General features: G+C 49.0%; 1 protein-coding gene across 2 annotated transcripts in view; it reads left to right on the forward strand.

The window, feature by feature from the left end:
- LOC126539320 (snRNA-activating protein complex subunit 4-like) overlaps positions 1–23,619 on the forward strand; it is a 229,024-nt gene that overhangs the window by 117,428 nt on the left and 87,977 nt on the right. For both annotated transcript variants that reach the window (XM_050186115.3, XM_055075534.2), the window contains exon 7: positions 2,367–2,522. In XM_050186115.3, the coding sequence (XP_050042072.1) occupies positions 2,367–2,522 (156 nt within the window). The remainder of the gene's footprint in view (positions 1–2,366; positions 2,523–23,619) is intronic.

Here is a 23,619-nt window from a genome sequence, read left to right on the forward strand (position 1 = left end):
AATTCCCTAGAGAACTAGCTAGTTCCATCAAAGCAAGCAGAAGACAAGCAAGCATGCTTCGATATGTTTTTGGACGCATGTTTCAAGTCCACAATATTCAAAACCAACAAACAGAAGATGGTGTGTGTGATGTGTTAAAAGATCTGGTGCTTCAAGATCTGGCTTTATGTCCTACTGGGGATACGACTAACCCAGAAGCTATAGAGCAAGAACCAAAACAGTCTGCACAGCCCTCCTGTGATGTTTGGAATGCTTTTGATGATCTTGCAAGTAGCCAAGCTGGAAATAGAAAACTTTCTTCGTTAGAATAGGAAATTGCTCCATATTCCGAGAAGGCATTACTAAGAAAAGACAGTGGCAGACTGTGGACTTCTTCAGGTACCCCAGTCTAGCCAAGCTTTGCCTTAAATACCTGGCAATACCAGCCACTTTAGTCCCAAGTGAAAGAGTTTTCTGTGGCAGGGGATGTTGTGTCTGCTGAAAGGGAGCACCTGCTTCTTAACCACATAGAACAACTCATCTTTCTACATGACAACTTTTAATGTTTGTTGCCACTTGTACTAAACTGCAAAATTTTGTGTGCAATACCATTGTGATTTGAAAAGCTAGTCTCAGTAGTTTGTCATAACAGTAACTGTTTTGCAGATATTGATATATTTGTGCAATCACACATTTTGTTCTAATAATACATTGTTCTCAACATAAATATATGGTGAAATAAAAGTTTATTAGTGAAAAAAGCTTCTGTCTTTGATTATTCGATATTCAATTCGATATCCGAATTTTGATATTCGTATATTAAAAATTTGATATTCGCACACCTCTAATAAGAATTTATGAAAGCTGTCTGAGGAATTATTACTGCTTGACATCCATTTAAAACATCACTGATCGGGGTATAATCTTATGTATCATGGTACCCGCTGCGACTATTACATTGTGAAATAGAACAGAACATGAAATCACCGAAAATGGGCATTTTGCTAACACTTAGGCAAGAGTTAACTGCCACGACAAATTTCTAAAAAAGAAAATTTAAAGTGCAGAATTGTTTTTAGACCTGCAAATATTGCACCAGTCTTTTCTAAAATATATATACCCGGAATGCCTATTGCATTTTTACAAGTTACGAATGATGACAGGCCGACACGTTCATAGCAGACATTCCCTTTATTACTGTGCTCTGCGACTTTTCTTCATGCTGTCCATGTGTTGTTCCACCACGTACACCGCACACAACAGACACTGTGCGCCACCTGGTTCTTCCCCTGGAAGCTACAGTCAAATGCGTGCGCGGCCTCCGAGCACCGCCCCTGGCCTCACCTCACCTGGACCTCTCGATCTGCTTTCACCACCACTTTCTCCTCACATGATATTGTTGAAAAAAATAGCAAAAGTCATTGTGTATTATTTATTCATCAAAATTATAAGAAACTGCACATGGTCACATGTTCAAAAATTGCTGAAAGTTCACGACAAAGTAACTCGTTATTCGCACCAAAAAACGCTCATTGTGATGACAAGTTACCTTCTCATTGGCAGATAAGGGGTTAAGAAAATACACATGGCATTTGCACATCGCCTTTTAATAACCACTGTTTATATACAAAACACAAATGGTATTTTGCATTTGCATGTAGTACACTACTTTTCAGATATAGTGTGACCACTTACTTTATTGTCAGCAATCATGGCAGTGCCCATCGAAGGGGTTGCTCTCACAGTGAACCACACGCAGTGAGATTCCTAAGGAACTCGTAATGCTTGTAAGTCTTGAATGTGGATTTAGGCTACTGCTTTCTGTTATCCTGCATAAAGCACTAAAACTAAATGATAAATCTTGCTTTTGAGATTGTACATCAATTTTGAAAGCTGATAAGCCTGAAATTACAGTTTGCTTTGGAGTGAATGCAATTGGCCGTTCCTGCTTTGAAAGTACAGTAGGAGAGACGTGCATTAGAACAAGAGGTAATGTTGTTGCTCTGTGTGTTTTTGTAGCTTTGGCTTTTAGTTGCAGTAGCACTATAAGCACCAGCGCAACTCTCTGTTCCAAAAGTTTTGCTTCCCTGTTCTGGCATGCAGAAAGGTCACTGAGATCCCAAACTTTCTGTTGTATGCCCACAAAGCCAAGTGCATGTCAGCAAACCTGCTTTGGGTAACGCACATGAAAACTTGTCTTCTTTCCATTGTTGCTATGTGTATTAGTGATGCTTGCTTACTTTCGTGTATTGCATTACTCGCCATCTGCCACGTTTGATTATGTTCGACTGCTCTTGGATCCAGCTTTGTCAGTGGCATCTTTTCTCTGTTGGGCAAGCCTTCATAGTGGATATTTCCCCACATATATCTTGTTTTTTTATTTGCAGGTGTCGCACTTTATGGGCAGCCGGTCCAAGAAACAGGTGATGAACCGCTACAACCGGTCCCTGCACCCTAGCATGCAACATGGGCGCTGGACAGCACAGGAAGATGTCATGCTGCTCATTGCTGTGAAACTCTATGGAGATTGCAGCTGGACAAAGGTAAGTTACACTGAAAGGGTAATGCTGCATCCTTTGCTGTGTGTCACCAGGGGTTTGCTGCAGCTTGGTATGCACTGTCTCCCAGTCGCACAGCAATGCTGTGCTCAATAACTTCTTCCAGGCGGCTCCATGTGAAATTACCATTGCTCGGTGTTTGTCCCGCCAGAGATGCTATTTTACAGGTAAAGGTACAGAAGCAGAAAACGCGTTTCCTGCAGTAGCCAACAAATTTTTTGGGCTTCAATTTTTCGGATTCAGTTGTTAGGACATTCCTGCATACACTGCAGGGCCAGTGTGTTTTGGACAAGGTCTGCACGTCTCATTCTGCAAATATAGCTGTTTTAATGCAATAGCGTTCAAGGGCCCCTCACCAGGCCTGGCCATTTTGAGCTGACAAATGCAGAGCACACAGTGCGCGATAACGATCGTGTTCGCAAAGTATTACATCGCTATGCACCGCAGAAAGATCTGAAAATTCAAACTGAACGCCATTTTTCCTTCTCCTCGCGACGGCGCGCTCCAAGCCGGACGGTGATGTAGTTGTGCCCCTGCGCCTACGTAGGCTTGTCCGCAGTGTGATGTCACTCGTGGTGACACGTGACTTCAAGAATTATTCAAAACAACATCTGTTATCTGTGCGATCTGTTGCTTGAATTGACAAATTGAAGTTTAGAGAAATAATCAAACACACAAATGGAATGTCTGCGTGTTTTTTGTTTTACTTTGCACCGAAGCAAGAGAGATGGTACTTCCGCTTCGTCTGGTTGTTCCCATGGTTGTGCGGTCACGTGCGCAGGTACTGAAGCTATGCCGTTTTCTACCATGCTCTAGCACCTCATCATGCTCTGCAATCTGCTTGTTCTGCCTCAGTATTCGCGTATCACTAAATTATACCACTAGTCATGTTTCCTTGTCCACAGCAAGCAAAATCGTTCGCTGCACGAACGGGACAACAGCTCGCGCGCAACGCCGTCGGCGAGGAGGAAAAAGAAAAAGTGAGGAGAAAAGAAAATGAAGGCAGGGCCTGTGACGTATGAGCCACGCGGTCCTCGAGGTCTGGTATGGGAGAACGCAGGGAAGGAATTTCGCTTGCGTAGGCTAGACGGGACGAGCGGAGAGAGTGTCTTGCTTGGCAGTGGAGCTCGCCTGCTGAAATCATAGGTTTGCTGCACTGAAATATTTCTGTCTCGGCTATTAACCCTTTGAAGGTTTTTGCCGTGTATGTACGGCGGCAGTTTTCTGTCCTGCAAGGTCTTTGCTGTACAGGTATGGTTTCGACCCTCCGTTTGAAATTTCACGCCATGATGACGATGCGTGCTCACTGGGAGGTGCTGCCATCTCTTAGGACTTACAAGAAGCGTTTGAAATTTGCGCTACCTACTTGCGGAGATAAACAGAACTTATTTCTAGCTTCAGTGCGTCGCGCAGACCCCTTTTGCGATTTCGGTTTCGCTGCATGATCGCAACGGAGGCCTGCGAAACATGACCTTTCTCTTTGTCGGCACTCTCTTGCAGGGGTTGCGGAAGTTGATATCTATCTTGATTGGCGCTGCTCTTAGCTTGTTTATCATCACCGCACGCGAGGTATTCTCGCTCTAAGCGGCAGTGCGGTTTCGGTTACGCCGCGTGATCGCAACGGAGGCGCGCGAAACGTGATTTTTCTCTCTGTCAGTACTCTCTTGCAGGGGCGATGGAAGTTGATTTCTATCTTGATTGGTGCTGCTCTTAGCTTGTGTATCACTACCGTTCACGAGGTATTCTCGCTCTCTGTGGCAACACGCTTACGTGAGAGGGTGCCTCGGACCTCTGCCCAAGACAGCCGCACTCAGAGAAGATGTCATGTGCGTGCCAACACAACTCGTCGCTCCAAGAGGAGAACAGACATGCATTTTAGGTGTGCAGACTGCGATAAGGCGCTGTGCGTAGACCCGTGTTTGAAGGAGTACCACACTCTGAAATACTATTGAACATTTTGCTGTTCTGAGTGATGCCGACACCAAAATACTGTTCCTAATTTTTTTTACTATTTATTCCCGGCTTTATACATTTTATACATTCAAGATCCGCAATAAAGTAATTTGACCGCCTGGGAAAGCTTTTTTTCAAAATAATTCGACCCTCAAAGGCTTAATGAGCCGTTTTGAAAATGTTTTGTGGCAGAAAGCTCCCTAGAGGACACGTAACAACTTCCAGCGTATAACCAAAATTTTCTATGAGGTACGGTGAGGGGCCCTTTAAGGGCCCCGTGTCACCGAAAATCTGGTGTCTGTATCCAGCATCAACCGTCTTTTCACGAAAAGTCATTCCGAACCACGCATACCCAACCACTATTCTATCACCAAAGTTGCTAATACGTTGTCTTTTATTCTTTACAAAGTTATTCCTCGGAATTTTGAGAATGACAGCCCACAAACAAATCTTATGAAAGGAAATATCACTGATTGCAGATACCTTTAACGTTAGATCTTCTCAGACTGAAACATAAAAGTGCGAAAGAATAACAGAAGATTGGCCCACGAGAGAGGCCGCATTTCTACCAGAAAGCTTCCCTTTGTACATAGCATTTGCCGCCAGCGTTTTCCGGTAAACATTATGGTTACATAAGCTGTATTTGCCAAGAAGCATGAAAAGCAGTCAAGGATCTTTGAACATTATCATGTTCCACTCTTAAAGGCGAAGCTTAAGCGTCCTCCAAACTTTTACTCAGTGAGGGCAGCCACGTTTTTAAAGGTTGAATGATTGTTTAGCTTTCAAAGGGCCGTAAATTTTAAAGGGCCTTCTTGGGCCAAAGGGCCCAAGAAGAGCTCCCTGGACGTCACTGTATCTAATCGAGTCAAGAAAAATGTTCAATATCAAATCAAAAGTCAGAAATTTAAATACCAAGCTTTATGCTTCATTTTGAGCAAGAAAGATACATAGGCCTGATCATGCTCAGGGGTCTACTTATATTTTCACGCATGCAGCAGCGTACATAAACATGACACAATGAAGCAGAATAAATGGGTAGGACAACAGCTGTGACGCAAATTGACAGGGGCTCACTAGAAAAAAGGGGGAAAAAAGAAAGCAGCTGTTATTCTGTTCATTTAGTCTTCTGCTTCTTTATGTCGTGTTTTTGTGCACTGCTTCATATGTCACAGTGATTGGTCACCAACTTGCCCTATTCTCAATGTTGCTGAAATTCATTTCTACTTACATTATGCAACAAGAATGTTGCTAGCTATGAGTAACTTAGGTGCCTAGGATTCGAGATGTATAGCATGGTCTACTCTTCTAGCCTTTTAATGATGGCACATGTAAATACCTGGAAATTTTTTAAAATTTTCTTTCTAAATGTGCAAAACACATCAAGAATATTATATTAGGTTCGCGTTGGAATATGCATGTACTGTATGGGACCTGCCGACAAAGACCGACAGACAAAAATGAGAAAGAATCCAGAACTTAGTGGCCCGCTATGTTTCTGGGAATTATAGTAGATACATTAGTGTGTATGGCATAAAAGAGGAATTAGAATGGGAACCCCTTGAAGTAAGAAGAAGAAAGCTAAGGCTTAAAATTTTTCATAACATATATTACGCTAAGATTGCTATTCCTAGGGAGAAGTACATTTTTCATCCACACTACAGATCCGAGCGGGTTGATCATAACCATAAAGTGCGTGAATTCACGTCAAGAACCGGTATGTTCAAGATGTCGGTTTTTTTTTTTCACACTGTTTGAGAATGGAATGCTTTATCTTCATTTCTTGTTAATATTACTGACAGTGAAGTGCTTGCATTGTCATTGTGACTGCCCATGTAATGTTTTTTTTTGTAAACCCCCTGGGCCCACTGTAATGCCACTGTGGCGCTGTGGGTAAATAAATAAATAAATAAATAAGCATAAGCAACAAAAAGAAAGAAAAATATTTTGTTTACATTTTTTCACCAATAGAGGACAAACACCAAGCAGAAAACTGGAATTAGGCTTCATCTCAAACCACCTATAGCTTCGTTTGGAATTTGTACAGACAACTATCACCGCGTGTGTAATGCCACTGCAGCTAGAGATCTTGCATCATTGGTCTGTCTCCTCCTCTGACCGTGTTTTCAAAAGAAAACGTGTCACGTCCCACACTATGTTCCTGCTCTATGCACTATGTTCCTGCTCTATGCACTATGTTCCTGCTCTAAAAAACAAGTGACGCTTTCTGCTTGTCATTCAATGTTGGCCAAAGACATTTACCTAGGAGCTCTGTAATCAGCAGCAAACTCTGCAAGAAAAAAAAAATTTTTTCTGGTGTGTTGCTGTATGCAACAGTCATCAATAAATAGTTAAGAGGAACACCATATTATTATGCCAGCACGGATAGCTCAGTATGTATATGAAGGTCCAGAAGATATTTTTTTATCGATAAAGTGTCTGTTGAATAGAACCAAGTGCTTTTTTCCCTCTGAAGCTGAAGAAATAGTGAAGTTATGTTGCCCTGGATACTGTGGGGAGCACACGCGCCCATCTTCCCCCGCGCCGTCGCGTCGAGAGCCGGCATAGACGGGGGAGAGGCACACTATGCCCTCTCCCGATTCTCCCTCGCTCTCGCGACGCGCACGCGCCCTTCCTCCGCGACTCGCGGGCAGGCAGCTGACGGGCGAGGAGGACATTCCCCTCGCCCAGCTAAAAAGGGACAAAACAGCGCGACCGGGGGAGACGCTCTCTCTCTTGGGACGCGACCCCTTGGACTGCCGGACTGGAGTACCTGCTGCTACCCGTGAGTGACCACGTTGCCTGACTATCCCGGGCAACGAGGCGAGACTATTTATTACTATTACGGAGAGGACGTCCCTCTGCGAGTGTTCGCGATTGCTAATAGCAATAAACGTTGTTACCGTTGACACCGCTGGTTGCCTTATTCGTCCGAACCCGGCGTAGCCGCGATTTCCGCGCTACGGGTTGGGAGTACCACGAAGCGACTGCGTGGGGCTAGATCCGGAGCTCGCCTTCAGCCCTAGCCGCACGCAGAGTGGAACCCCCACATTTGGCGCTACCAACGTGGATCGAATTCGGCAACACGGCGAGTCTTCTGGTGTGTGTTGGCGCTAGGACTACCCACGTTTCAGCGAACAATGGCGGCTGGCTTGTCTGACCTCTCAGATTTGTTCATGCTGTCAAATGTAGCGACGCAAAGTCAGCAGCCTATTGCTAACGCGGCGGCAGCTGCTGAACAAACCAGCAGCTTTGGTTTTGAGTGTTTCACGCGGAACAGTCAGACTGGCGCAAATGCCACGTGGGCCGAGGTTAACCCCAATACGAGGCGTACCCCGTCGGGCCCCTCGCCGCATCGCGACGCGGACACAGAGGCACACATGCCACTAAATAACTCAACCCCGACGGCGGAGGCATCCGGCTCTTTGGGCGAGAGTTTACCGTCTAGCGAGGCAATGCTGCAAAATGCGTTGCAAATCATGCAGAGCTTAGCCGGCGCCCTGCAAGGCACAATGCAGGCCTCGTCGCAGAGCGAGCGACCACGGATTAAGGTAGACATGCCTACCTACAGTGGGTACCACGATCGCACGAGCGCGAGTGAGTACCTCGACCGTCTACTGTATTACCAGCAGGCAACCGGGCTTTCAGACGCCGAACTAGTCGCGCGCGTGATCCCGGTTTCACTGACCGACCAGGCGGCTCGATGGTTCCGACTGACCGGACACCGATGCCGCACAGTAGAGGAGTTCCGCGCGAACTTCCGCGAAGAATTTCTTCCGGCCAATTACGAGTGGCGTTTGAGGAGAGAGCTGGAGCTTCGTACCCAGCATCCGGACGAGTCCCTGCTGGAATATGTTCGAGCGATGGACGAACTGCATCGTCTCGCGAACCCTCTCGCCACCGATGAAGAGAAAGTTGAGCGCGTCACACGGCAAGCGCACCCCACTTTCGCGGCCTATTTCAGAGGGCGCAAATTTAGAGACCTAGACGAACTCGCCGCCGAGGCGAAGCGCATCCAGGGAGACATTCTCGCGGCGCGAGCATACCGCCCGCCTCCACCCGCGGCGCTGTCACTCGAGCCTCGCTGCGCGTGGAACGGCGGCGCGATCACTTCCCACTCGTCTAGAGTCGGCTCGTCGGCATCGTTCGCAGAGGAGCAGGTCCAGCGTAGTTGGGAGTTATCAGACCGCGCTTTGGACCCGTACGCCTACGCGCTGAGAACAGCACCGACTAATGCCGCACTCAGCGCGCCGCGACAGGAACAAGAGGCCGATGCGAGACTGGAGGAGCGGCACACGCCGAACGCAGTTCAAGGAAGCTACGGCGGGCCGGAGTGGAGCGACGGCCGCCCAGGCCACCGAGGCTTCAGCGGCCGCTGCTACCAATGCGGCCGACCAGGGCACATCGCCCGTGACTGCGGCCGCACGCCGGGCCGAGGCCGAGCACGTGGCTCGGGAAACGGGCGAGGCCGCCGGTGATCCACCTTGGGTCCCGTGCGGCGATATCGAACATAGCCGGTGGTATCGAATTACTTGCGCCTTCGGCTTGTCGCGTAGGAGGTGTTGCGGACTCGCAGGCGCCGTTCATCGAGCTAACGATAGCCCGAAAGAAATTCGCTGCATTATTGGATACCGGAGCAAGCGCTTCATTATTTGGTGACGAGGTGTTGCATCATCTCCGCGAGAACAACATCCGCTTGAGAGATAATGGCACCACCTTCCGACTTGCTTCCGGCACAGCGCAATCTAGCGGTGCAGCTAGGCTAGTGATCCGTTGGGAGAAACGCGTGAGGCGACAACGCCTCGTACATCTCCCGGGTTTATCAGTGCCTGTTATTTTGGGTCGAGACTTTCTCGTCAAGTCGGGCATTGTAATAGACATCGGCAACGGAGGTTACCGAGAGAACGGAACGGGTGCTTTAAAGCTTTTCGCAAAAGCGCCCGTGGCAGCGGAGACACGCCAGTCTCCGGGCGCGGCGCGAGCGGGCCACACCCGGCCACAGCCAAGCGAGCGAACAGTAATCGGCGCAGGCGAGGAGAGCGACACGGTGGCACAACAGTGCGCCACTGTTCTGCGAGGAGTTACGCACCCGCTTTTGTCAGAGGTCAATATGCCGGAGAGAGAACGGGCACGACTGTCGTCGCTGTTGTACGAATACGACGCGATTTTCACTGACCGTCCGGGCCGCACTACGCTAGTCAGACACAGGATATACACGGGTGACGCGGCACCATGGAAATGTAATCCTCGGCCGATTAGCTTGACTAAGCGGAAAGCACTTGATAGCGCCTTAGACGAACTCATCGACACAGGCGTGGTGGAAAGGTCGAACAGCCCATGGGGATTCCCGGTAGTTCTAGTCCCGAAGAAGGACGATACCTATCGCCTTTGTGTAGACTACCGCAGGCTGAATGAGGTTACGAAGAAGGATGCGTACCCTCTACCCTCCATTTCCTCATTAGTGTCTAACCTAGGCGGGGCGAAGTACTTTACGACGCTCGACGCTAGTCGTGGATACTTTCAGGTCGAAATGGACGAGCGTGACAAAGAGAAAACGGCTTTCACTTGTCACCGGGGGCTCTTTCAATTTAAGAGAATGTCTTTTGGTTTGGTCGGAGCTCCCGCTACATATCAAAGGTTGATGGACCGAGTGCTAGGAGACGCGAAGTGGCAACATGCCCTCGCATATCTGGACGACATAGTGGTTTATTCGAAAACATTCGAGGAGCACTTGCGCCACTTGAGAGACGTCCTAGACAGGCTGAGGTCCGCGGGTATCACGTTGAACCCGAACAAAGCTCAGATAGCTGCGAGTAGAATAGCGCTGTTGGGATTCACGCTGGACAACGGCCGCATCCTGCCGAGTGAGGATAAGCTCGAGGCTATACTGAGGTACCCGTCGCCGAAAGATATCGGCGAACTAAGGCGCTTTCTGGGATTGGTGAACTTTTATCGCCAATTCATTCCAGACTGCGCGGCAGTGCAAGCGCCTTTGACGAAGCTCTTGAGGAAAGACGAACGGTGGACTTGGGGCCAAGAGCAGGAGGCGGCACTGCGTGGCCTCACGAAGGTGCTCGCTGACACGGCCGAATTGCAGCTGCCCGATTTGAATAGGGAGTTTGTGATTCAAACAGACGCAAGCGACCTAGGCTTAGGGGCAATTTTGCTTCAGGAGCACGGAGGCACTCACCGACCGGTTGCGTTCGCGAGTCGTTCGTTGACGCCGGCCGAAAGGAACTATTCGGTGACAGAGAAGGAGTGCCTCGCGATAGTTTTCGCTCTGCGAAAGTTCGACTATTACGTCGATGGAGTGGCATTCAAGATTGAGACTGACCACATGGCTCTCACTTGGTTGAGGCGCTTGAGCGAGCCGAGTGGCCGCCTGGCGCGTTGGGCACTGCTGCTGCAGCGTTACGACTTCACCGTGCGCTACCGCAAAGGAAAAAGCAATGCCGCAGCTGACGCACTTTCGCGAGCGCCAGTCCGAGGCGATGGAGAGGCCCAAGTAAGGGACGCGGAACAACCGTCGATCCTGGGCGAGAGCGTGAACCACGTAGATGTTGTCGGTTCCGCAGGAGTCGTCTTCAGCAGAGAGGAGCTGTTCGAGGCTCAGCAGAAGGACCCGTTTTGTCGAAAAGTGCTCGACGAGCTCCGGGAGCAGGGTGGCGCGGCCGCCGCACACATGGAGGCAGCTGGTATTGCTGTCGGTGCTAAGCGCTCGGGATCAGCTGGTAATGCTGTGAGTGCGCTGGATTCTTATCTGCTAAATTCCGACGGCCTCCTGCTGAGGTATATTCCCACCGAGGACGACACAAGTGAGCCGTTTAAGGTGGTGATACCGCGCGCGTTGCGAGGAGCACTGCTACGCTACTTTCACGACTCGTGTATCGCTGGGCACGCGAGCGGCCCCAAGACTTACGTTAAGTTGTGTCGCCTCGCTACCTGGCCAGGCATGAAACGGGACGTGATGCGCTACGCCCGCTCATGTCATGTGTGCCAAAGCGTGAAGCCCCGAGGTGGACGACCGCCCGGCCTCATGCAGCCTATCGACAGCCAGACTCCCTGGCAAATCGCGGCGTGTGACGTCATGGGACCGTATCCCACCACACCGAGCAGGAACAAATTCTTGCTTGTAGTCACAGATCACTTCAGTAAATGGGTCGAACTTTTCCCCTTGCGAAAACTGACGGCACGAGTGATCATGGATAAGTTGATAGAGGTTTTCACTAGATTTGGCTTTCCGGAGCAGTTGATAACGGACAATGCGTCCTACTTCACCGCGAAGGTTTTCGTCGACTCGTGCGCTGCACTTGGCATTAAGCACAAGAAAACGACAACTTACCATGCTCAGTCGAACCCCACTGAACGGGTCAATCGCAACATTAAGCACATGCTTGTCGCGTTCTCTGAAAGACATAAGGACTGGGATACCTACCTTCCAGAGATCGGGTTTGCATTGCGATCGACAGTGAACCGCTCGACTGGGTACGCGCCTTCTTCTCTCAACCTGGGGAGAGAGCTGCCGAATCCGATGGATAGAGTTCTCGCGGATCGCAGCGGAATGTCGGTCGCGCCGGCAGCACGAGCTGAATACGCGACGCACCTACGTGACAAGCTGACGGAAGCTTTACACAAAGCACGCCGTAATCTTCGCACTGCTAGGGCGCAACAGAAGGCGCAGTACGACCGCTCGCATCGGAACGTCCGCTACGAAGTGGGCGATCTGGTGCTTCGACGCCAGCACGTTCTCAGCGATTCTAGCAAACAGTTCGCTGGCGCCGAAGTGGACCGGGCCGTATCAAGTGCGAGAGAAGGTTTCCTCGCTTGTTTACCGGCTCGAGAGCATGAAAGGGAAGCCGATCGGCGGGCCGGTACACGTATGCGACCTGAAACGCTACGTGCCGCGTGATGAGCAGTGGGATGAAGATCAGACCCTCCCTCAACCGCGGTCGGTGAGTGAGAGCAGCCAGAATCGAACGGCGAGCCCACAGCCGCGCTACAACTTGCGTAGCAGGCGGAAGTGATCCGACGGCTATATTTGCGTAGCCCGATGACTGCGAGGACTATTCGTAAGTCCGGGCCGTGCTGGCACCTTGTTAGTTCCTGCCGGGAAGCGAACGTCTAGCGACAGCAGAGCGCAGAGTATTGACGACGAGCCGTCGTTCCAGTCTTCAAGCAACCACACAGACTACGACGGGGATGTGGCGTGAACGATTCAACGTGTTTGCATGCGGTGTGTGCATTGACTAAAGACTTGCGAGGGCCAGTGCGGTGTGCTGTGAGCCGATGATGCGGACGACCATTCCCTTTGTAACGGGCGTTGACGGTGTTCCCGGAACCGGCCAGTCATGCTGCTTATCACAATTTCGTTCCGTGCAGTGGACTAATCCAATTTTCTGAAGCAGGAAACAAGACACGGCCGTGCGAACTGCCTGCAGTACTCGCGGGTACAACTGACGCACCGGCAGCGCTACGCTGTCCTTGCAGCCGCATGAACCACTACCCGGCGCCCAGCAAGCGACCGCCCGGCTTGTGCAGCCGACACCTGGGGCGCGGCACGGAGAGTCGCCTTCGAGCCGGGACTACGATCCGCCTCGCAAGCCCGAGCAGTGCCGCTGACTGGACACCTTCGAGTCGGCATCAAGTATCTGCCACCTGAGGGCTACAGCAACGCAAGCCCGACGCTCAAAGCCGGCGTGTGCAACGCTGCCTTGATCGTCAACCTTGGCGGGAACTTTAGCAAACGGGCGCCCGAACCCTTCGGGCGTACCTAGGTGCCAGCATCAACGTACGGGGGGCTTCTTAAGGGGAGGAGGATGTGGGGAGCACACGCGCCCATCTTCCCCCGCGCCGTCGCGTCGAGAGCCGGCATAGACGGGGGAGAGGCACACTATGCCCTCTCCCGATTCTCCCTCGCTCTCGCGACGCGCACGCGCCCTTCCTCCGCGACTCGCGGGCAGGCAGCTGACGGGCGAGGAGGACATTCCCCTCGCCCAGCTAAAAAGGGACAAAACAGCGCGACCGGGGGAGACGCTCTCTCTCTTGGGACGCGACCCCTTGGACTGCCGGACTGGAGTACCTGCTGCTACCCGTGAGTGACCACGTTGCCTGACTATCCCGGGCAACGAGGCGAGACTATTTATTACTATTACGGAGAGGACGTCCCTCTGCGAGTGTTCGCGATTGCTAATAGCAATAAACGTTGTTACCGTTGACACCGCTGGTTGCCTTATTCGTCCGAACCCGGCGTAGCCGCGATTTCCGCGCTACGGGTTGGGAGTACCACGAAGCGACTGCGTGGGGCTAGATCCGGAGCTCGCCTTCAGCCCTAGCCGCACGCAGAGTGGAACCCCCACAATACCAATTAAGGTTGTAGTTTAACAGTGGGCCATAGTGTGCTTAATGACGTTCTTCTATTGTGAGCCATGACAATGCAGTGCACATCAAGGCACCCACCATGGCTAGCTCTTTCACCAGATATATCAAATTTTCAAAAAAACTGAACCATAGATAATGATTAGCAAATTGAATTATTCGAGTACTATTTGCGTACCCTACTGAAAGTTGTTATGCTGCCCAGTGTCTGGAAACTGAAACTGAGGGTGCCGATTTAATCTGTAACAAAAATTTTCGAATTGTGTAGTATTCCTTATTTTAAAAGCTAATATTTGTTTTAACATGATATTAAGTAATAACAGCTTAAAGTGGATTTGCAACATGTTTTTGTCAGTGATAAACATGAGCTCTCACATGGGGGATGCACTATGCATAAAACATGTTTGCAATCCCCAGGCTTCTTGCTCATTAAATAAATGAGAAAACTACAGAGTACAAGTAAAACAACAAAAAGCAGTCAAAGGTAAACATTCAACAGATATCTGCTTGGTTAGGGATACACAGTAATCCATGACCTTGGGATGAACGTTTATACAAGGGCATTTATTCACTGAGCACTCCGCCGACGAAACTACAATGAAAGGAAGACGGTGGCTGTCTAACCACCCCAGCAATGTTGCCATGCCTCAATACCATGCATTCAAGGCACCAGCGAGACATTAGCCCGCATGCTGCAAGGGGCAGTGGTTGACATTGCTCACAAGCCTCTCTCTACAGTCGATAGCCTCCTCCCTTACCCAAAAGACCGTGTTTCTGTTGAGAAGATGCAGGGCATTTTGTGCAACATTACCTGCACTGAGTGCCTCATGTTGCATATTGCCAAAACTAAAAACTTCCTGGAAAGAGTTCGTCAACACTAGAATGACTTTCGCCGCCTAAACTGAGAATGCAGTGCTGTGGCAGAACACTGCGAGCTTTTTCGTCACCAGATTAGCCCCAACGGCGCTGTTGTCTTGGAGAGAGAGAATACAACCACCAGCGGTGGCGCCTTTGGTAAGCCTGGCACATCCAGAATATGCCAGGTAACGTCAATTGTTCATCAGGAACACTTCCCACTGTTTACTCTCAAGGTCTACGAAAAGTGTCTGTGTACCTGTCAAAGTGCCAAAAATGCATATAAGCACTGCTAAGCCTCAAGCCAAGAAGGAGCCGATCGGACTCCAAAACATCCAGCTTTTAAAATAAATCTTGGTTGGAGTTTTTCTTCTCATTAATTCAGTTGTCCCCAATCAAGCAGATATCGGTGGTATGTTTACCTTTGACTGCTTTTTGTTGTTTTGCTTATACACTGTAGTTGTCTCATTTCTACTAGTGGCTACAGTAAAGTGTAGTTCAGAATGCAAAGAAGTAACGAAAGTTTGCCAGGAATCAATACACTGTGGCGATGACCGACCACGTAGACTGGTGATGTCTCGGGCTCTCGTGGGAGAGGAAAAACCGACACTCCTTCTCTTAGCGTAGCATTCTTTTTTTAATCCCTTTCAGAACGCTAGCCCGTGCCGGAGCGTGCCAGCCGCTCGTGCCTCGTGTAGACGCGAGCGTCTGCGTAATTCTCATGCGACGCCGATGCTGCTAACACTACAGAGGGCTCCCCCCCCCCTAGAGAGGAGGAAAATTCGATGAAAAGTCCACGTGACGTGGCGTGTCTTGGCGTTGGTCTTGGGTGTCATGTACAGAGGCGTCGTCGAAGGATGCAGCAGGGTTGCGTTGCACATTGATGGGGCCGATGGCGTAGGTGCTTTGATGTAGGCGGGTTTGAAACGTTCCAGGGCAATTGTGTCTGATCGGCCGTTGACATTCACGACAAAAGTCGTTGGACGATGCTCAAGAACACAATATGGCCCAGAGTAGTGTGGCTGCAAAGACTTCTGCATGGCACAGTTATGCACGAAAACGTGGGTAGCTGGGGTGAGTGCTGGAGAAACGTACGGAGACCTTGCTTCTTGCGAACATGTAGGCATGGGGTGTATCTGGCTGCCGAAAGCTTGCAGTTTGGCAAGGTAGTCGGCAATTGATGGCATAGGCATTTTAGTGCTGGTGACAAAAAAAATGCACGGAAGGCCTAGCTGAGTGTCATAGACTAGCTCAGCACAGGAGCAACCCAGGTCGCTCTTGAGTGCTGCTCTGATGCCAAGTAAGACGAGGGGCAAATGCAGGACCCACTTCTGCGGCGATTCATGCACCATAAGGGAGGCCTTGAGATGCTGGTGAAAACGTTCAACTAGTCCATAGGACTGCAGGTGGTAAGCAGACGTGCGAAAATATGTCGTTCCGAGTAGTTTGAGTAGCTAGTTGAAGAGCGCTGATTCAAACTGCCAACCGCGATCAGTGATTATTGTGGATGGGCAGCCGAACCCTGCGATCCATGTAGACACGAAAGCTGCTGCAGCAGTGGGCACTGAGATGTCAGATATATGTGTAGCTTCTGGTCACCGTGTATAGCGGTCGATGCATGTCAGTATGTAGCTGTAACCTTTCGAAGGGGGGAGTGGGCCAACGAGGTCCAGCTGTACGGTATCAAAACGAGCATCCGGTGGAAGAAAAGACTTGGCAGGCGGAATGTGGTGACGCTGGATCTTAGAGCATTGACACGACAAATAGCAGCAAACCCAATCGCGAACTTGCGCGTTTAGCCGAGGCCAAACGAAACGACTGGAAAGAAGCTTCTGTGTTGCGCGTATGCCTGGATGTGACGGGTTGTGCACGGTTTCGAATAGATGGCTGCAAAGGGATGCTGGAATGTACGGTCTAGGTGTGTCGGTAGAAGTGTCGCAGACAACGGACGTACCATCTGCGGTCACAACGACATCCTCCAATTTCAGGGACGTTGACAAATTCCGGAGCGTATGAAGTTCAGTGTCGTCACACTGTTGACTGGCAAGTAAGTCGACCTCGATGATGAAAGGTTCCGACGTCAATGTGGAAACGGCATTGACGCGACTCAGAACGTCGGCTGTAACGTTGTCGGTGCCCTTGATGTGGTAGAACGTTGTTGTAAACTTGGAGATGTAGGGGTGCCGAATCTCGTGGGGCGAGTAACAGGATGCCAAACGATTCATTACATGCACAAGGGGCTTGTGGTCAGTCAAGACGGTGAATGCACGGCCTTCTAGGAAATGGTGAAAATGTTTGATAGCCAGGTAAACAGCGAGTAATTCATGGCTGAATACGCTGTAGCGGGACTGCGCAGGCTTCAGTTTCTTGGAGAAAAAGGCGATTGGATGCCACGCATTGTTGATAAATTGCGGCAGAATGGCACCAACGGCGGTGTTTGAAGCGTCGGTCATGATGGCAGTGGGCGCATCTGGCTTTGGGTGTCTAAGCAGCATGGCGTTGGTGAGGGCAGACTTGACTCTTGTGAAAGCGTCGGTAGCCTCTTCTGTCCACTGAAGCACTTGTTTAGGTTTGTTTACCAGTAGAGCGTCTAGCGAAGCCATAAGTCGTGCGTAATCGGGCATGAATCGGCGGTAGAAATCGACGAATCTGAGAAATCGGCGAAGCTTGGTGTGTGTGGTCAATCAGGGAAGGTTTTTGATGACGCGAATCTTGGACGGCAGTGGTCGAATGCCGTTAGCGTCGACGATATGACCGAGGAACTCTAGTTCGGGTTGACCGAATTCGCTGTTGGCAGTGTTGATGACAATTCCTTTACTGGCAAGGTGTGAAAGCAACAACCGCAAGTGGTGAGGATGTTCTTCTGCGGAAGAGCTTGCGACGAGAAGGTCGTCAATGGATACAAAAACCAAAGGAAAGCCTCAGGTGACGGAATCAATGAAACGCTGAAAGGATTGGCCCGCGTTCCGTAAACGGAAAGGCATACGGAGAAATTCAAAAAGACCGAAGGGTGTGGTGATAGTGGTCTTGGCGCTGCTGAAGAGCAGGGAAGTGTCTGCAAAGCGGGTGTATTTTCACCCGGAGACAATGCCATGGCTGCGATGGTTGGGATGGCTATTTCCATGACTTTGTCGGCCAAAGTGGCAAGTCCAGTAAGGTACATGGTAGAAGCTGTCGCCAGGACCATCTGCATGTTAGCCAGGAGTCGTTGCAAAAACAATTCGCGCAACAGCGCGTCATCGATGGATCTCACATTGTTTCCGAGCAGCTGGCTCATTCGGCGAAGTTGACTAGGGCGTCGGTCACCGAGTTCTTCAGCGGATAGAAGCTGCTGGATGCGAGAACGCTGTGAAGCTGTAGGAGGGCTGCCTTGAGATCGTCATAGGCAATGGTAGACAATGGGGAGTTCAACAAATTTGCTACGTCGTCGGTGACGGCAGGCGAGAGCGCTGCGACGGCGTAATGAAACTTTGAGACTTGAGAGCGGATACCAGTGACTTGAAATTGTTGTTTGGCCTGAATAAACCACGCTGAAGATTGCTGGTCCCAGTACTGTGGAAGGTGGACAGCGACAGCCGAACAGGAGGGCTCACCGCGTTCCTCGGAAGGGTTCTGGCCTTGAGCTCTCGTGGCTTTGGTCTGGTCCATGGTTGTCTCTACCACAGGAGCATATGGCAGTATCACGTCTGAGTCACCAAACTGTGGCGACGAGCGACCACGTAGACCTGTGATGTCTCGGGCTCTCGCAGGAGAGGAAAAACCGACACTCGTTCTCTTAGTGTAGCATTCTTTTTTTAGTCCCTTTCAGAATGCTAGCCCGTGCTGGAGCGTGCCAGCCGCTCATGCCTCGTGTAGACGTGAGCGTCTGCGTAATTCTCATGCAACGCCGATGATGCTGGCGCTACAACACAAAAGTCTTAGTGTGTGAAGGACCTGGTGAGAGGAGGGCTTCAGGGAGTATGTTGAAACTTAGTAATTACTGCGGAGAATTACTGCACTATTCTGGAGTCAAGCTTTGCACTGAAAGAAAACTATCATAAACCTTGGCATTCTATAAAATAATGTTTTGTCCTGATTGAGGGATTCAGTGATATGAATTGGCAAAGAGACACCTATGTGAGCCTTCTGACTATCAAGTTTGCTGTATCTGATGTTCTCTTTCAATTCAGCATTGTCAACAGAGGCACACTTGATATGCTCAAATTAGAATAGAACCTTGCCTTTACACATTCAAAACTTGTCTCACAATTCACTGTTCACTGGCCACTCAATGTGAAGGACTCTCATTACAGTACTGATGCTGCAAAGTTAGCCAGAAAAAAAACAAAAAAAAACACGAGGTGTCTCATAAGCAAGATTTAAAATATCAAATTTTCAATTTCAAAGCAAGATCAAATAATGAAAACCAATTGTGAATCGAGTTGAATATCTTTGGATATGATCAGTCTCCTTCCGTGAATTCTGCCCTGACGGGACCGGCGAAATTGATCTAAGTATCTGGCGGGTCGACTTAAACAAGGTGCAGAAAAGACGTCGCAACAAATAGCTGATTCAATTGGCACTATTTGCTCGGTTCTAACGTGCCCCCAAATCAAACGCGCACCCGCTTTCTGTGTCCAGAGTAGAAAGCTAATGTAGAGATAACATTAAAGCTCTGAAATAAAGTAGAAATCTAATGTGCACCTGATTTTTTAGCATGAAAAATCGACGAGGCTCTAATATGCGTTACACTTAGGCGACCGGGTTTCTAATGTCAGCTTCGCCGCAACACAGACCTGTCATGCGGCAAAGCATACGAACGTTGAGAAGGCGGTTTTTGGTTCAACATTATTTGTGGGGAAAAGAAAGGCGCACTTTGGAATCGGGTAAATACCGTGATCATACAGTGTGACCTACCATTATTGCTTAACAATATACCTAGGACAGGCCAAGAATAGGCGTTTGCGATGGGAGATGGTGTGTGTTCAACACATTAACTGCCCTCCTGAGCTCTGCCGGGATGCATGCTCTTTATGGGGCTGCTATTGGTATCGTCATAGGGGTGAGGTGCTTGCAAGCTGGCTGGTCACGTTCTAATTATCTGGCAAAAGTTAGTTTCAGGATCGAAATAATGAATGTTTCGGATTCCTGATTAAAAAGGATACAGCTGGTAACATACAGGAATTCTGTAGCATTAACGAGAGGGTGGCAGGTCTTGTTGGGAAAATTAATAAGAAGTACAAATTGAAGGTCGTACAGGTCTACGCCGTTACATCCAGTCATGATGACCAGGAAGTCGAAAGCTACTATGAAGACGTGGCATCGGTGATGGGTAAAGTCAAAACAAAATACACTTTACTGATGGGCGACTTCAGTGCCAGGGTAGGCAAGAAGCTGGCTGGAGACAAGTCAGTGGGGGAATATGGCATAGGCTCTAGGAATAGTGGGGGAGAGTTATTAGTAGAGTTTACAGAGCAGAATAATATGCGGATAATTAATACCTTCTTCCGCAAGCGGGATAGCCGAAAGTGGACATGGAGGAGCCCGAATGGCGAGACTAGAAATGAAATAGACTTTATACTCTGCGCTAACCCTGGCATCATACAAGATGTGGACGTGCTCGGCAAGGTGCCCTGCAGTGACCATAGGATGGTAAGAACTCGAATTAGCCAAGACTTGAGGAGGGAACGGAAGAAACTGGTACATAAGAAGCTGATCAATGAGTTAGCGGTAAGAGGGAAAATAGAGGAATTCCAGATCAAGCTACAGAACAGGTATTTGGCTTTAACTCAGGAAGAGGACCTTAGTGTTGAAGCAACGAACGACAATCTTATGGGCATTATTAAGGAATGTGCAATAGAAGTCGGTGGTAACGCCATTAGACAGGATGCCAGTAAGCTACCGCAGGAGACGAAAGATCTGATCAAGAAACGCCAATGTATGAAAGCCTCTAACCCTACAGCTAGAATAGAACTGGCAGAACTTTCGAAGTTAATCAACAAGCGTAAGACAGCTGACATAAGGAGGTATAATATGGATAGAATTGAACATGCTCTCAGTAACGGCGGAAGCTCAAAGCAGTGAAGAAGAAACTAGGAATTGGCAAAAATCAGATGTATGCGTTAAGACACAAAGCCGGCAATATCATTACTAATACGGATGAGATAGTTCAAGTGGCTGAGGAGTTCTATAGAGATGTATATAGTACCGGTGGTACCCACGACGATAATGGAAGAGAGAATAGTCTAGAGGAATTCGAAATCCCACAGGTAACGCCGGAAGAAGTAAAGAAAGCCTTGGGAGCTATGCAAGGGGGGAAAGCAGCTGGGGAGGATCAGGTAACAGCAGATTTGTTGAAGGATGGTGGGCAGATTGTTCTAGAGAAACTGGCCACCCTGTATACACAATGCCTCATGACCTCGAGCGTACCGGAATCTTGGAAGAAGGCTAACATAATCCTAATCCATAAGAAAGGGGACGCCAAAGACTTGAAAAATTATAGACCGATCAGCTTACTGTCAGTTGCCTACAAAGTATTTACTAAGGTAATTGCAAATAAAATCAGAAACACCTTAGACTTCTGTCAACCAAAGGACCAGGCAGGATTCCGTAAAGGCTACTCAACAATAGACCACATTCACACTATCAATCAGGTGGTAGAGAAATGTGCGGAATATAACCAACCCTTATATATAGCTTTCATTGATTACGAAAAAGGGTTTGATTCAGTCGAAACCTCAGCAGTCATGGAGGCATTAGGGAATCGGGGTGTAGACGAGCCGTATGTAAAAATGCTGAAAGATATCTATAGCGGCTCCACAGCCACCGTAGTCCTCCATAAAAAAAGCAACAAAATTCCAATAAAGAAAGGCGTCAGGCAGGGAGATACGATCTCTCCAATGCTATTCCCAGCGTGTTTACAGGAGGTATTCAGAGACCTGGATTGGGAAGAATTGGGGATAAAAGTTAATGTAGAATATCTTAGTAACTTGCGATTCGCTGATGATATTGCCTTGCTTAGTAACTCTGGCGACCAATTGCAATGCATGCTCACTGACCTGGACAGGCAAAGCAGAAGGGTGGGTCTAGAAATTAACCTGCAGGAAACTATAGTAAAGTTTAACAGCCTCGAAAGAGAACAGCAGTTTACGATAGGTAGCGAGGCACTGGAAGTGGTAAGTGAATACATCTACTTGGGGCAGGTAGTGACCGCGGATCCGGATCATGAGACTGAAATAATCAGAAGAATAATGGGCTGGGGTTTGTTTGGCATGCATTCTCATATCATGAACAGCAGGTTGCCATTATCCCTCAAGAGAAAAGTGTAGGAGGTCTGTTAGAGAAGTATCCGACCGTTTTTTTTTTTTTTTTGTGTGTGTGTGTGTGTGAACACCTGATGGATAGGAAACAAGTACGCTTGCATCACCCACCCTTGAACCTTCGTGCGCATGCATGAATTTTCTCTCGCCAGCCGATAGCGTCAGTCGCTGGGATGCAGCGTTTGAGTGAGGTAGTGTGCAGTGGTCTCGTCGGTCTTTTATTGCAAGGAAAATGGCGGAGCGACTGGAGCAGCGCTAGTGCATCAAATTTTGCCAGAAACTGGGCGGCAGCCAAGTGGAAACCATTCAGAGAGAGAGAGAAAAAACATTTATTCGAACCATCGAGGTGGTTGCTATGAGGTCGAGTGGGTGGGAAGATTCAGACGGTTTTCGGTGACGATGCTCTGAGCAGCATACAGATTAAGGAGTGTTACAACCGGTTTAAAGACGGCCGCACATCAGTGGAGAGCGAGCCACGCTTCGGTCAGCGATCAACATGCCGAAATGACCAGGTCATTGCTAAAGTGAACGCTGTGGTGATGTGGGACCGTCATGGGACTATCTGAGAAATTGCGGAGGAGGTGGGCATCAGCAGTTTTTCTGCACATTCCATTATGACCGAAGATTTGGCTATGAAGAGAGTTGCGGCGAAATTGGTGCCAAAGCTGCTCACGATGGAGCAAAAGCAACTTGTGTAGAAGTCTCACGGGACATAATGGATTCCACAAACAGTGACCCCGACTTCATGAACACCATAATCACTGATGATGAGTCTTCGGTGTACGGATACGACCCAGAAACCAAATCCCAGTTGTCACAGTGGAAGCATTCCACGTTACCAAGACCAGAGAAGGCCCGCCAAGTGCGCAGGAACATCAAAGTGATGCTGACTGCTTTTGTTGACTCCCACGGTGTGGTACACCACGAGTACACACCACAGTGTCAAACAATCACCAAAGAGTACTACAGGGATGTCCTCCATCGCCTATGTGATGCTGTGCAGCGCAAGAGACCGGAGTTGTGGTCAACAGGAAATTGGCACATCCATCATGACAATGCACCTGCACATTCCTCGCACTTCATTCAGACTTTTTTGGCGAAGAACCAGACTCCTGCAGTTCAACAGGCTCCTTACTGCCCTGATATGGCCCCCTGCGACATCTGGCTTTTTCCCAAAATCAAGAGGCCATTGAAAGGAAAGCGATTTCAGCCAAGAGAGGACATTATGGCTGCAACGACAGCTGAGCTAAACTCCATTCCGAAAGAGGCCTTCTTGTAATGCTTCCAACAATGGCAGCACCGCTGGGAGAAGTGTGTGGAGTCCCAAGGAGACTACTTTGAGAGTGATTAGGTTTGCAACGCTCCAGTTATACCAGTTTTCTTTCTTTGGCCAAAGGTGGGATACTTTTCTAACAGACCTCGTATAACAGCTGTGTCTTACCAGTACTCACCTACGGTGCAGAAACCTTGAGGCTTACGAAAAGGGTTCTACTTAAATTGAGGACAACTTGACGAGCTATGGAAAGAAGAATGATGGGTGTAACCTTAAGGGATAAGAAGAGAGCAGATTGGGTGAGAGAACAAACGCGAGTTAATGACATCTT

Source organism: Dermacentor andersoni, chromosome 11, assembly GCF_023375885.2.
Source record: "Dermacentor andersoni chromosome 11, qqDerAnde1_hic_scaffold, whole genome shotgun sequence".
Lineage (NCBI taxonomy): Eukaryota > Metazoa > Arthropoda > Arachnida > Ixodida > Ixodidae > Dermacentor > Dermacentor andersoni.